At 39.5% G+C, this 16,274-nt stretch overlaps 1 protein-coding gene across 7 annotated transcripts in view; it reads left to right on the top strand.

The window, feature by feature from the left end:
* The window catches only part of SEMA6A (semaphorin 6A), a 221,121-nt gene that overhangs the window by 144,906 nt on the left and 59,941 nt on the right, over positions 1-16,274 (top strand). For all 7 annotated transcript variants that reach the window (XM_061624586.1, XM_061624534.1, XM_061624543.1 and 4 more), the window contains 5 exons: positions 1,208-1,270; positions 2,055-2,156; positions 11,143-11,233; positions 14,146-14,265; positions 15,754-15,842. In XM_061624586.1, the coding sequence (XP_061480570.1) occupies positions 1,208-1,270; positions 2,055-2,156; positions 11,143-11,233; positions 14,146-14,265; positions 15,754-15,842 (465 nt within the window). The remainder of the gene's footprint in view (positions 1-1,207; positions 1,271-2,054; positions 2,157-11,142; positions 11,234-14,145; positions 14,266-15,753; positions 15,843-16,274) is intronic.

The following is a 16,274-nucleotide window of genomic DNA, read 5'->3' as shown; positions in this document are numbered from 1 at the left end:
CGCAGCTGGGGCACTCTTATGTTTTCTGGCAAACTCCAGACGTGCTTTCAGATCGTACATTTTGAGTAATTTCTTTCTTCTCACTCTCTCATACAGGCCAGTGTTAAGCAGAGCTTTTGATAGGGTTGACTGGTGCACCATTACTCCACTCTCAGCCACTGAACTCTGTAGCTCCTTCCAAGTGAATGTTGGCCTCTCTGTGGCTTTTCTCACAAGTCTCCTTCTTGTTCAAGTGCTGAGTTTGGGGAACAGCCTTTTCTTGGCAGTGCTTGTGATGCAACTCCCACTGCCTGATCCAACTGTGCTCACTGGGATATCCAAACACTTAGATATTATTTTGTACTCTTTTCCTAATCCATGCATTTGTATTACATTATCTCTCACTTCTGTAGAATGCTCTTTGGTCTTCATTTTCCTTCAGATCCACAGCCTAACCAATGATCCTTCAACAGTGGGGGTTTTATCCTGACCATGTGACAGCAACTTTTAATGGTTCACAGGTGGAGGCCAATGGTAAGGTAATTGTGTCTTCGATAGGGCTATTTCTTTCATCTGTATAAACTTGGAACTTCAACAGCACAGGGGTTGAATACTTATGCCAGCAACATGTTTCAGTTGTTTATGTTTCTTACAAACATTTCCCAACAAGAAACCAGTGTCACAATAATTGATTGTGAGTTTCAGTGTTTCAAAATAAAATAACATACAGAACCAAATTACAGTGTCCCATTTGTAATTCAGTAATATGAGAGCACTGGTCAGGGATTTGATTGTTTTTGCAAGGCACTGTATATTGCAAAAGTTATTATGACCAAACTAATCAGAAGATAATGAAACATTCAAAATATGTATCCAATTTTTATTTTAGTTTATTTTATTGCAAATAAAACAAAAAAGAGACTTTAAAAATGTACACACAGTCCATAATAATAAAAAAAGAAAGTGCATCCATTTTTAATGTTTTTTTCTTGCTAGTTTTCACTTAATAAAGTAAAATATGTTTTTAGTTTACTAGGTACCAGTCAAAACCTACTGAGCATTCTCCATCCATGGTATTCCATTGTTATGGTAAATTAATCATAGTCAAAGTTCAGAAAGGTTTCAATAAGTTTATATTGAGCAGTAGTTTTCCCTAGGGAACTCTTACTTTTGAAATCAAACATAACAACCTCTGGGCTCTAATTGATTTCTGTCTTGATCCTTGCAGAAACTGACATGGAAATCCAGACAGCTCGATGTAGACACATGCAGAATGAAGGGAAAACATAAGGTAGGCAATTTTCATTTCTCTGGCAGCTGCCACTTTTGTTTAGTTTCTTGACTGTTATCTCAGACCGCTCTCTGTGATGCGGATCATGCCATTCAGCTAGTAATTGCTTTTTCCCCCATCAGCTTATTGAAGGGTTTAATTTGCAAAAAAAAAAAAAATAGTTTGCTTCTAATGTGATGAAAGATTATGACAACAGACACAGCAACATCATAAAACATCCAGGAGCATCAGGAATTAGGGATTCTGCAAGGGCTACTGACATCATTCAATGCTATTTTATGGAGCTATACACAACTATCCATTTTCTATTGGGAGCTAACATAATATTGTTAATACAGTATGTGGGCTTTTTTCTCTGGGTATAGATAGGCAGAAATGATGTTAGACATTTGCAAGATATGATTGATTGTGGATAAATCTAAATCAAATATAGTTGGCTCCATTTTCCTATTACATCCTCAGCTCTTTTTACAAAGCTGATATTTACTAGCAATGCCATTTACCCTAGTGTGGGAAAGTGAAGTATTAAGGTTCTATTCTTGAATCAAAGACTACTATTAAAATGCACTTTACTGAATGAACATCAGCAGAAGGACCAATATACTGACCTCAAATCCTAACAGCCAGTTTGTTCAAATACTGGTTAAAGAATTATCTTTATTTAACTGTAGTAGTCAGTTATATTGAAATTGTAGCAAGGAAATGTCTAAATATCAACAAGAATATTCGTAATAGGTTTGCTGAAATAATATTTCTGTTATTTTATTATTTTTATCTTTTGCAGGATGAATGTCATAACTTCATTAAGGTTCTTCTAAAAAGAAATGATGATACATTATTTATTTGTGGGACAAATGCCTTCAGTCCCTCCTGCAGGAATTATAAGGTATGCATTGCATTTGTAAGACTGCATTAATAGCCAGAGTAATTTTGTCGTAAACTATCACAATGGCCTGAAATCTGAAAAAAGTACTTATGTCAGCAGAACTGCATTTGAATGAAATATTCCCAGCACTCTTCCTTACACTAGCTACTGTAGGGTAGGGAGATCAACACAAGACTACCTTTGTAAGATTAACCAGTTTATCTGCTCAAGTTTGACTTACAGTTCTGAAGGAGAGTCTTTGCTTACTACAGTACTGAGGAATTTTGGACATATACCGGCCCATTGCTTGAATGGGAAAGCTTTTGTTCACGTGTGTACATTAGAGCCCTACAGAGCTTTGGGATGCATCATGTATGTTTAATTCCTATCAGAAATTAAGGTGCGTCTGAAGCAATTTAGGTGTCTTTCACAATCCTTTTAAATCAGTATTTATTGTTCTGTAAGCTCAATAATACTTTGTACTCTCTTGGAACAATGTCTTACAACTTGGTACACTCAAGTTATTCCCCTGGTTGTTGTTAATTAAAATGTAAAACCCCAACAGACCTGAAAGGAGATGCCTGAAGCTAAAGATTATCTCCAACATATGGAAGTAGGAGACTGGCTGGGGTGTTATAGGCAGTGAAGAGATTGGTACAGCAGGAAACTGGTTCATTGAAAAGTGAAATAGCTGCCACTGTTCATTACTCAAATTCTCTCAGAATAAACTAAGGTTTGGCACTGAAGTTCATTTCTCTTCTCATTTGAGCAACATAGTGACTATTATGAACCCAACTACAATCCATTTTTTTTTTTGCATTTGCTCATTATTTCCTAGGTATTCAAGTCTGGAACTTACCCTGTTTGTAATCATTGCAACTGTTTTTCACTGTTTCAATAGGAGTTAGATCAGGCTCAGAAACTGAGGCAGAATGAAGAGCATACTGTGTTTATAATCTCTCTGATTCCCAAGCCACCTCTCTAGCCATCCCCAGGAAGCAGGGAAGGTTTAATCATATATACTAATAGTAAACTCAGCTGGTGAGTGCTATCAGGATTATAGCCAGTGAGAAAGGAGATGTATTAGAATATTCAGCAGAACCCAAAATATCCTTACAGAAAAAAACCTAGGGGGACAAAAAACAAGTTCTAGTGTTATGAGAGAGGGAGAAAATTTTCTCTCTATCTATTTTCTCCATGCCATGCATAATTTTAGACACTTCTATCATGTCACCTCTTACTCTTCTTTTCTCTAAACTAAAAGACCCAAATGCCACAACCTTTTCTCATAAACGGGTTGCTCCCATCATGTTGATTGCCATTGGCTGAACCTTTTCCAACTCTACAATATCTTTTTTGAGGTGAGGTGACTAAGATTGTACTGTACTAGAATTCTGCACATTTTGGATTTAGTACCGAATTTTCCATTAATTCACTTATTCTCAATTGCTGAGGATTGGGTTTTAATGTAGTGAATTTCTGCGACTGTTTTTGAAAACAGACCTTTTTAAAGAAAAAAAATCTGCCTCCAAAACATAGGTTGTCAGAATGATAATTATTTCCTTTTAAAATATCTGTGTATCCTTTAGATATTTTAAAAGGAAATATCAATATTTCCTTCAAAATATCAATTTCCTTTAAAAATATGTATAATAATATCAAATATTTTTCCAAGGAGACAAAACCCACAGTTTGATTAAAGCAGTGGCTAGCTGATACAGAACAAATGTGAAACGATGCTAGCCTGTTAGGTCGACGGAATGCTTTCAAACTGGCACCAGCCAACAGATCCCATCCCTAAACTGTACACAGTATTCCAAATATGATTGCACTATAGTTTTGTATAACAGCATTATGATATCAGTAGTTGTATTTTCAGTTCCTTTCCTAATGATCTGTAGCATGGAGTTTAACTTTTTCACAGCTGCACACACAGGGTCAACATCTTCATTGAGCTATCCACTATGACCCCAAGGTCTCATTCCTGGTCAGTCAGACTCCGTGAGCACATCTGTGAAATTAAGATTTTTTGCCCCAACATAGTTCACTTTACATATGTTTACATATAATTGCATTTGCCATTTTAACACCCATTCAGTCAGTTTGGAGAGGTTCTTTTGGAGCTCTTTGCAATCCCTTTTTATTTTAATGGTCCTGAACAATTTAGTATCATCAGCAAACTTGGCCATCTCATATCTGCAATTATTTGGTAGTGAACGTGTACCTAGCTTGACTTTGTCTTTTGCAATATGTATCCCTTGTAAGATATTGTTGAAAATAGTTTTGTTGAAGATGATTTTGTTACCTGGATAAATAGTACAGTGCAATTCATATTGACTACTCTGGCATAACATATTTTTCACCTCTTGTTTGCTGACTACATGTTTACCATTTCAAAACTTACCCAAACATTATAGCTAATGTTCTTTGGTTTTAAGTACCACATAAATAGAGCTCATATAGATTGATGTTACTTCAGACCTCAGGTTCTCCAGGTGTGAAGCAAACCTCTCAAGGGAGGTGCAGAGAATTCAAAAGAGGCACTTAAGCTTCTCCCTTGTATCCTCTCAGAAATGCATCTTGGTTGAGACAGGAATTAAAATACCAAAATCTTGGCATTTTGCTGATTGTTAGTAGCTGATCATTGTGGCAACTCTATATCCCCCACCCCCAAAATACTGTTTGCTGTTGCACTCTCAGGCATATTATAGGCCTGCAGTAGGGTTACAAGGTCGAAGTATCCCAAAATGAGAGATTTCAGGGGTGAGCTCCAGTGATGCCATGGGGCGGGCCCTAGTGTTGTCATTAGGCATGATACATTCAACCACAACTGCTTGGAGCATACCACTCAATCAAATCTCTGATTTGGAAATTAAGATAGAAGTGTTAGCTAAATGAGGGTGTTCCGTGGTCCAGCTGAAGTGACAGAATCATTTCTTCTCACCTGCTTAGGGAGCTTGGGTAAAGAACATTGAATCTAGCCAACTTGCTTCTGGCAAAAAGGGTTTAAGTGCCCTCAGAACAAGCCAGTCACCAGAAGGCCACTGTAGGAAGAAGGGAGCCTAGTGTTGTGGAGATGTTAGATGGGAACACTCAGAAGTAAAGATGGAATCCCCTGAAGGATGCAATTTTAAAAACGCTTACTGTTGGATGCAATTCCCGTCAGTTCTAAGGGACTAAGCCCCATAGAATTCAACAGGACTTAAGAAGGAAATAAGAAGATTTTCTACCCTTTCCTGACTACTATGTGGGCTGCTATAAACTCACTTTGACAGAGAGAAAACTCACATGCTTCGGTCTATCTTCAGAGGCACTAGTTAGGGAACAACAGCAATTGAAGCCACACTTCCCAGTATGTGAATTGTCTTTTACCACTATTGGGCAAGAAACAACCTATCAGGCAAAAAACTTGCATCATCAGTGGGTTTAAGGGGGCTGAGCTGACTACATGGAACCACTGTTGTTGCTTCTATGGATGTAGGGGAGTGAGGTCAGAGGTAAATGAAATGCAAATAGAAAAAGAAAAGACCGTGATGATTTCCTAAATGCAATACCATACCAACCACAACAAGATTCCTGTGATTAAGGTTGAAAACACAGCATCCCACAACCAGTTAGGATTCCTAACCAAAAACCTGGCAGCCCCATCAGCCAAGTTCACTGAAATCACCATGCAGCACAAGCTGATCCAGGGGCTGCAGTTGGTGCAGAATGCTGACATGAGTGAGATCCTGTCAGCACACATTACCTCTGCTCTGAAATCTGCACTGGTTTTCAATTTGCTGCCAGACCAAATTCAAGGTGTACTTTCCATGTTAGGGGTGCCATATAGTACTTGTTCTGCTCTTGTAAGAAATCGATCCTTTAGTGTGGCAGCACTTACACTTTGGAACTCCCTGCCTTAGAGTACATTAGGCAGACGTCTTCATTATACTTTTTTCGGCATCTGCTAAAAACATTTTTTATTTAGGTAAGTCTACCCAGTCATGTAGAAGCTATTGTGATTTTTATCTGTTTTTAAATCTGTTGGTTTTATTATTGTCAGTGTTTTTAAATACCTGTTTTTAACTGGTTTTATCAATTATGTTATTGTTTTTATTCCTTCTACAAACTCTTCATTGAGGTTTTTTACAATAAGCAATATATTAATGTTATAAGGAAAATACATAAATAAATTTCAGAGTCACTGTGGCCCTTGGGAACAAAGGAATCTGCCTTATATTGATTGACTCAGGCCATTTGGTACTATCTAGCTCAGTACTGATAACATGAACTGGCATTGGCTCTCCAGGATCCCAGGCAATAGTCTTTTCCAGAGATTGGATTTTGGACCTTTGCATGCGTAGCATGTGCCCTTCCCAGAGCTTGGAAGATTACTTCTAAAAAGTAATAAATTACAGTTACGTGGCCCCAAAAAGTAGTAATTACCGTTACAATTACAATTGCTCTGAAAGTAACTGATTACTTTGCTTTTCCTCCAAAGTAATTACTACAATTACATTTCAGTTACTTAAAAAAAGCCTACATCTAAGTAGCTGCACATCTAAGTAGCCTAAAACAGCATTAAAAATAAACCAACATATACAGAGGTAGTAGAATAATTATTTTTATTCATAAGATAGCAATGGTGGTCTCTCTGCTGGTAAGGATGGTGGGGAGGGAGGCTGAGGCCACTACTCAGATCTTTGCATGCCAAACCAAGGGCAACTCCCCCCACTCAGACAGCCAGCATAATCTCTCTCACTTAACCACCTCCCGGACCCTGCCCTGCCACCAACTAAGGGACACTCACTCAAACATTTTCCCCTGAGATGCAAAAAAGTTAAAATACTGCAAATGCAGCACAGTAGCCAGAGAGGGTGGTGGAGGCCACTTTGTGTGCCAAGTGCAAACACAGTATTCACACACTCACACACACACACACACACACGTTGTCATCTTTCACCTCCACAGTTCTTTATCTCCATTCTACTGCCGCCTCCTTCTCCTCCTTTATCTATGTTCTTGACCTCCGGATCCTTTTTCCCTCCACTCCACCCTGTCTCACTCTCCGCCTCCTCCCTCGTAGCTTCCTGCCCATCCACAGAGCATGAGGAAAGAGCGACACTGCACAGAAGCCCAGTTTGAGGCACATGATTTTCATCCACAAATCAGAGGAGCGGAAGATTTCCCCTGCTCCCCCCAAGTAATGCCCAAAAGTAATTCTGGAAACATTACAATTACTCCTCAAAAGTAGTAAAATTACTCCTAGTTCTATTACAATCAAAATGTAAAGGAATTACCCACTCGTTACTCAAAAAAGTAATGAATTACAAGTAAATCGTTATTTGTAACTAGTTACTTCCAAGCTCTGGCCCTACCACTGAGCTACAGCCCTTCCCCTGTTTAAAAAAGTACCTTTCCAAATTGTTCTTTCCAGTTCACTAATGAATGCATAGCATACTAGGGCAAATCCATACCATGCATTTAAAGAACATTCAACATACATTTGAAGCACATGAATCCCAGCACAGTATCATGGAAACTGTAGTTTGTTAAAGGTGGTGAGAACTATAACTGTGAGGGGGAAACCACACTTCCCAGGATTCTTTGTTGGAAGTCATGTGCTTTAAATGTGAGTTGGATGTGCCATATATTATGTGGCTCTGCATTACTTCATAAACTTTGCCTGCATATAAATCATTTTAATTAATTTTTAAAATGGAAATCAGCTACATTTACTTGGTGACCTTGAGCTACTCACCATCTCTCAGCTTAATCTGCCCCTCAGTGAAAACAACAGAAGGAACCATGACCACCCCAAGGAAGAAGGGCGCACTTAAAATGTAGAGGAGACAATAACATACAAACATAGGATGAAATCAGATAGATGTCAAGACATAGTATGAAGAAATATTTATATAAGCATGTATGTCAAAGATGTTTATTATTTACAAAACATGTAAATATATTTATTGTGCAATCCTATGCATGTTGACGCAGAAGCAAGTCCCAATGCATTCAGTGGGGCTTACTTAAATAGGGAAGCAGGCACAGGACTGCAATTCAGTGATAAAGAACTTAATTTACCCAACCCAAAATTCAGAATCATGCCACTATAAACTGTTTTGCAATCCTATGCATGTTTACTCAGAAGCAAGTCCCAATGTATTCAGATCTCCTGCACTGAGAAAGTACTCTTGATGCTGCTTAAAGCTATACATTTACTGAATTCCTGATGTGCAGACAAGCAGGAAAAGGAAACTGTTTTTAGAACTTGCAGTGGGGTTTAGCTATTGCCTGGAGGTCAACAAATCCATTGTCAATCATAACCCTGGCTTCAATTATTGGCTAAAAACCTGCCAGGGCAGGGGTTAGAGCAACCGGTACCAACAGAAGTTGCGGGGTGTGTGGTGGCTGACATTTTGGTGTATATCTCTTGAACCAAACCACTTAGAAACTTAATTCTGTTTTTTAAAAAAATTATTTTATTTTTTATTTATTTCGTTTCATTTTTAAACCGCCCATAGCTAATAGCTCTCTGGGCGGTGTACAAACAGGATTACAATACAATAGTATAATAAAATCAATAACACATAACAGCAAATTAACTAACAACGTTAAACATGAAAACATTAAACATTAAACATTAAAATGCCTGGGAGTATAGCCAGGTCTTAACCTGGCGCCTAAAAGAAAGCACCGAAGGCGCCAGGCGTATCTCCTCAGGTAAGCTGTTCCAGAGTTCGGGGGCCACCACAGAAAAGGCCCTAGATCTAACAACAATCCTCCGGGCTTCCTGATGAGTTGGTACCCGGAGGAGGGCCTTAGATACTGAACGAAGTAGACAGGTAGGTTCATAGCGGGAGAGGCATTCCACAAGGTATTGCGGTCCCACACCGTATAAGGCTTTATAGGTCAAAATGAAAGCTAAGAGTCCAGAGATTGGGGTGACTCACCCAGAGACCTGGAGAGGAGCCAAAAAAAAGGAGTCTCCGGGCAAAAACCGGAGATGTGGCAGTCCTAACCTCGCTTTCAGCAGAAAAAGTTGAGAATAGAAAGGTAGAAGCTGACGTTTCTGTCTTATATGTAGAGAAGCTTGGACAGGTTTTTTTCCCTTGATTTTGGGAGGCTTCTGGTGATGTACTTAGGGAAACTGCTTTATTACCCATTGCAGGAAATGTGACAGACAAATCTCAAGGAATTTCCCAGCTGGGAAGCTGTATTTTTTGTGCAAATAACGACATATTTTTAATGGAATCATGTGAGGAATATAAATAGGTTTCTTTATCAATTCTACAGATGTTTCATTTCTAGTGATATATGGCTCCATGTTGGTTTCCTCACCTGTTGCTATGCTGTCAGAGAGTCTGCACACGATAATATCTCAGGGGCCTTCAGAAGGTCAATGGAGCACCTGGGCTAACTGGTGTTAGAACACTTGATATGTGCTGGCCTGGTGCTCCTGTTGTTTCTTGGGGATTGGAAATGAAAGTACTGATGAGATCTAAATGTTAGACTCCAAGCAGAACACCTTGCTTTTTTACCATTATTTCAAATACTTTTTCTTCCTTGGATAAGAAGGTTCTGATTCCCTCCAGAAAGTCTAGAGAGAGAGAATACATGACAGGAAACAAATGATGACAAATCATCTATTACTTTGAAATAGGTCTCTGAGCACACAGGTGTCCCGTCCAGAGCCGAAAGAATGAGGCTGGAGTGTGTGTGCAAGTAAATCTCGTTTTATTAGAGTAATGGATACATCAAAGGCATTGCGCTTCATAGGAAACACTACGCTAACTCACTGGAGTCCCTAACTATACTCTAGACATGCTCTGCAGCGTGTGAAGGAAGTTGACTCAACGACCCCCCACTGGGAGCGGCAGGCTTATATAGGAAATGTTTTCGAACGTAATCTCTGACTCCTTCGTAATTCCTGTCTTTGCCCTGTCCGTTTCTCGCGGCGACGGGAACAAGGAGACAGGGGACGCGCATCCAACAGCTCATCTGAAGACACCTGCTCCTGAACAACGGGCTCGAGGTCAGGGGGCGGTGCCACACTGGAATCCTCCTGGGAACTGCTTGGTAAAGGAGGAGCTGGCACTGACTCTGAAGCTTCCCCCCACAAGTCCTCTGCATCAACTGGGGGCGGTGCGCTCGGCTCCTCGGAAAGGGCGTTACTCGTGGGAACTGGCTGGAGAGCAGGCTGCCCCCCTCCCGCACGATCCTGCTCAGACACAACAATCCCCAACTCTGCTTCTTCTGGCTGCGGAGGTGCCTGAAACTCATGCCTCCCCCCTTCCTGTCCCTTCTGAGTTGGCTGCAGCGCAACAACAGGACTGAAAGTTGATTGGATGCGAGTGATGGTGCTTAGATGGCTTATTATCTACACTCATTTTTCAAACTCCGTATCTTATGCTTTACCCCCCTGTTGAAGTAAATAGAATTTGCCAGGTGGATCCAAGAACCCAAATAGAACAGATCACTGCTGAGTAATCTTTACATGAATTTTAGGCCTACAAAGGCTCCACAGTTTTCCCTGTAGCTTTTACTATAAATCTGTTGAACTTCTGCTTTGTGTTGAGCTGGTTATTTGTATAATTACTGCTACCCTATGGAGAATTAGTTTCCCAAGGGTTGCACTTAAGGCTGAGATTTATAAGTACTTCACAGATTAATTTTTGTCAAACAGAAAGAGGATTTATGCATGACGTTGATTCAAACCAACATAGCAAATGTCTTTCCAAAAGGGAAATTGCAACCAAAAAAAGGAAGAAAAAGAGAGAAAGAAAAGCATGATTCTAATTATAAATAGTATGGGAGGAAATGCTTGTTAATGGTAAAAATATTCAGGCAGTGCTCCACAGGATTGGGAACCCTAAAAAAGCAGGTTAATACCATAATTTAGCAGTATTCTTAAAACACAGTAAAAACTGCTGAGGGAAAAAGGAAAAAAAAGAATTCTGAATGAACACCATGCAAATTCATATAGTCAATTCTAAAAAGATTCTGCTGCTTTGCTTTTCAGATGGATACTCTGGAGTTTCTAGGAGATGAGTTCAGTGGAATGGCCAGATGTCCTTACGATGCAAAGCATGCCAATGTTGCATTGTTCGCAGGTAATAAAGAAGTGGGGAGGAAATAACTCTTGCAATGTTGTGCTTACTTTAGTACAGTTATTCTCACATCCTATAGTAAGAGTCAGGCGGAAATAATTAGCTAATGATGTATCATGTAGCTTGGGACTAATGAATGGAAGGTAACATACTCGGACCTCTCAGTTTTGCAAGTCATTATTTGCAGTTGTATTTACAATGGGAAATTGTATTCTAATACAACACTAAGTCATTGTGAGGCAGAACATCTTTTCATATCTTGCTTTGCTTTTTTAAAGCCCACAAAAAACAAGGACTTCACATAAACTATAGCGGTAACAATAGAAAGGAGGGAAAAAAGGACAAACCAGGTGTGATTAACCTTTGATGTTTTGTTACCAGGTGTGGCAAGGGAAACAACTGAAGCAGAGGCTGCCGGTTTAATCATGATTTATTATGCATGCAATGAAATGCAATTAACTCTTAATTCTTTTTGCAGTAGTTAAAAAAACTGAGTGTTTATTAGTGGGGTTAATTTGGGCCATTGATTATGGAATGGCATTTTGGAATTTTGCGCTTTCTAGACTTTAGATTAAATTGTCTCGTTACTGAAACTGTGTTAGCATGATCCCCAATGACCTCATTTCAAATTTAACTATAAAATATTCAGTAGTATTGTGGACACCACCAGGGAATATCTTTAAGAGTATTTTTCAGCAGATGCCTGACTATGGAGTAGCCAGTCAAAACTACCTACTATTCTTCCCCCACCTCCCGGCCGCATGTGCTTGATTGCATAAGAGATTAACCTTTCCTAATTCACACAACAGTAAAACTGAATATTTGAATTTATCCAGTTTTTGCTCCATTCTAGATACCCAATTGCTTATTGGCTTACAGCAAAGGTATCTTTACATCCTAATTTCCGAATTGTGGCATTGTGTGATTTATTTTTGTTTATAAAGGCTGGATGTGCTAGATTGCATATCTAGTCTAACAACACACACTTATGTATGTGCACACACACAGAGTGATAAATTTGGTTTGTCAGGGAATATATATTAAATTTGAATTGAAAAATATGTGGAAATTCCATATTGGTTAAGTAAAAAGTCCAGTCAAACACCACATTCTTTTATGTAATGATGTCTCTAAATAGCATCTCTGCAATTTGAAATACTAAAATAATCTCACAGAGACACTTAAAACCATTGAAAAAAGCCAATTATTATTGAGATGGAAAAATGAATAGTAAAAGGGTCAGATTTACTCTGAATGATTTGTTAAAACCAATCTTGTTGTTGCTGTAATTTATGAAACATAATTTTCTATTCAGTCCTTTTACGTTGGGTAGCAATTGTGGGAGTCAGTTCAGCTACCCTCAGCTTAAAGGAAATTTTTTTTTTGTCTTTGAGCTTTCTTGTTGTTGTGCAGATGAAGTTTGGACATAGTCCCTACTGAGACTTACCAGAAAGTAAAATGAACACGATTGCCTGAATGTAAACCTTGATATGTACTTCATCATTACAAAGTATGAAGCAGAGAATGCAGTTTCCTGCCATGAACTATCCTGATGATCTTGCTGGGGGGTGGGGGGGGCTGTTGCATCTGGAAGGAACTCATGTTCTTCACAGGGATATTTCCACAAGAAGATGCAAGGCTATTGCCTGTCTGCTCCACGGAACATAGGAAGCTGCTTTATACTGAGTCAGACTGCTAGACCATCTAGCTCAGTATTGGCACTGACTGGCTGCAGCTTTCTACAATTTCACATAGCCCTACCTAGAGATTACAGAGATTGGATCTGGGGATTGGATCTTTTGGATGCAAGCAGGCTGTCTATCACTGAGTGATCGCCCTTTTCTCTCCATGAGCTTTTGGAGAGGAAGAAAGAAGAGGAGAAGTAGTTGCTGTTTGCTGTCCCAAACCAAATCGTACTCCTCAACAGCTCTAGCAATCATGTTACAGCAATAGAGCTTAATTGGCCCAGGCAGTACTTTTGATGGTCTAGTCAGGAGAGAACAGCTGCTAATCAGTAAAAAGAATAGGGATGCAACACATCTCCAGCTCAGTTTTTTTTCCTTTCAAGAGCACAAGGCAAGGTAACAATAACTCTCATGCCACAGTTGTTCTAAACCAGCACCAAATGGTGAGACAGTTTGTTAGGAATAAACTGCTGGTCACACCAAAGCAGCAGTAGAGATGGGGGAAGGGCTTCTCACTGTTACCATTAGGCACCAGGAGGCATGGGGTGCTGCGGACACAGTATGCAAACATACATTTGTTGTGTGAATGGTTGCCCTGTTGACATCATTAGCCTGTGCAACCATCCACTTGCACAATGTTGGCTGCAGCTCCCCATGTTTCCACCACTGATGCTCAGAACCTAAAGGTAATTGTGGGAAGGCCCCTCACCCTCTTAACACCATGCCGTGGCAACCAACAGTTATGCTTACCAAACTACAGTACCAGCCCTCATGGTTGTAAACATTGGTATAAAGGAGCCTTTCCAGTGCTTCTAAATCCAAACAGGTGAAGGAGGACACCCATCCACGCCTTCCCTGAGCATGCAACCTAAACCCAAGTGATATTTATAATGAGTAATCTTTTCATTTCCAGGTACTGCTGTTCTTATAGGTGGGTCGCACCATCTTCAGTAAGAGATAATGCTGTCCATGGTGTTCAGAGTGGAGCAGTGTTAAGACAATTCAGTCCCAGGACATTTAGTCTATTAAAACACAGGCCATCTTCTTTAGGATTAGCCCATTCTATATCTCCACATAATTTGAAAGTGAGAAATATCATGTTGCATGATCTCTGTGATGTTGACAGAATGTTTCAGGAATCTTCTTGAATTCTTTTCAATGGCCTATCTCAGTGATTCCTGAGGAAGTATAATTGTGCTCCTTTCTCTCTCTCTGTTCCCATCTCCAAAGAGGGAAAGCTGTATTCTGCCACTGTGACAGACTTCCTTGCAATAGATGCAGTAATTTACCGGAGCCTTGGAGATAGCCCAACTCTGCGGACAGTCAAGCATGATTCAAAATGGTTGAAAGGTAAATAAGCAAATGCAGGGAGGGAAAAGGCAGCACTTGTGATTAGACTCTTGGATTCCATATAGTCCTTGCTGTTCTGTTTTACTTATCTTTACTGCACTGTTTTACAGTCCAATCCTTTAGTAGTTGTTACAAAGAAAAGGTGTTTGAAGCACAGAGCAGCCGTACTTCATTTTAGCAGTGCCTTCTGTCAGGTAGAGGGCACTAAATTGCCTTCTTTATTGCTACATTTATATCACTCCCCCCACATCCTGTTGCTAGATATTAATAGAGCCACCAGAATAGACTGCATCCAATTTTTTTTTAAGCCTCGATATTTCATGATGTTATGGAAAAGATGGGGCATTTGGAGCAGGTCAGGAGTGTTTTGAAGCAGTGATGGCACCATCAGCCCTTTCTTCTGATTGGGCTCAGTAACTATCAAGGCTTTATGAGGTGTAGAGAATCTGTTCTGCAGTGTTAAGATCCATCAATAAAAATAAAATAACAGAACCTCCATTTTATTGTCATGAAATACTGAATGGGTGCTGCTGAATTAGGCAATTTGTATGTTCTAAATAGCCTCATTGTTAAGAATGTTGCCATTCATTCTTTTCCAATGGCATTATGAATGGGTGACACATAGCATTCTGAGATAGTGAAAAGGGGGCTTTTGCATGTGGACAGATATGCAAAAGAGAGAGAAAGAAAGAACAGTTTGGAGATGATGCTCTTAGTCCCAATTTTTCTTTTAAAAATGTATTTTTATAGTCTAGCAAGTGTTTTACTACTTCTCCGTGTGACTATAGACAAGGTGGTAACTCTCTATGAAAGAAATAACCCTGCTTCTACAAATAAAAAGACTCAAAATTTTGTAGTCAGAATGAATTATGCAAATCAAATACTTGTATCTCTAGTTTATTTCTATCTCTGCATATATATTGTATTTCTGCATGTTTTATCCTGCCTTCAGTTCAGGGGTCTTGTCCTCCAGGCAGAGAACAAAATGGGATGGAAAAATATGCAATTGGGGCAACAGGCCAGTTGGGACATTGGATGAGGGAAAGGAGCTGTGGGCAGTACACAGGGAACAGTGCAGAACACTGACATCACCCAAGGGCACTGTGGTTTCAAAACCTTCAGAAGGTCTCCAGTTATATAATTTTCCCACCAAGCACTAGCAGCATCTATTTCTGAGAGGTTTAGATGTGTCCAGTTCAAGAATAAATTACTTCATCTACAATATTAACATGACTAATTGTCCCTTTGTGAGTGAAACCATTTGTCCTTTCTTCATATACCTATGGCAACTGATATCACAGTCGTTTCAGTAGCATATAAGGATGCAACTGACTACCATCCTTCCTGGATCCATTGGTGTGTTTCAACCAGTCCATATTGCAAAAAAAAAAAAGTCTTCTTGCATAAACAGGAGTTAAATATTCATCCCAAATTGATGTGTTTTGCTCAGATTTTCTTAATTATTTGTGCATTTTGTTTTGCTTGCAGAGCCTTACTTTGTCCATGCCGTGGATTATGGCAACTATATCTACTTCTTCTTTCGAGAAATAGCAGTGGAGTACCACAGCATGGGGAAGGTAAGGGGTGAAAACATCTTGTAGGCCAGTAAGGAATGACCTTGAAATGAGCGCTATAAATCATAATGACAAGGTCATTGTTTTGAGACGATGCTGCTGGTCACGCCAAAGGTTGGTTGGAATGCAGCATTACACTGCTTTGGATATAAAGCGCTCTGGCTTGTGATGGCGACAAGATGCGCAGGGCTTTTCTTCTCCTCATTAAGCAGGAAAGCATATGGCAAATTGATTTAATTCAGAGCTCCAAATAATCATTAGAAGTGTGACTTTAAAGCAAGAAAGCGGCTGCATTTGGAAGACCTTAAGAACAGCTGAAGTTAATAGGAAGAAGTTTCAGTCTTGCTGTATAACAAAGGACAATGGAAGCCTTATTGACAAGATTTTTTTAAAAATACTTCCACAATAAATGTATTAAAAAGCTTGCAAGGTTAA

This window comes from Rhineura floridana, chromosome 1 (genome assembly GCF_030035675.1).
Source record: "Rhineura floridana isolate rRhiFlo1 chromosome 1, rRhiFlo1.hap2, whole genome shotgun sequence".
NCBI lineage: Eukaryota > Metazoa > Chordata > Lepidosauria > Squamata > Rhineuridae > Rhineura > Rhineura floridana.
Note: the sequence above shows the minus strand (reverse complement) of the source record. Positions and strands in the feature narration are given on the sequence as shown.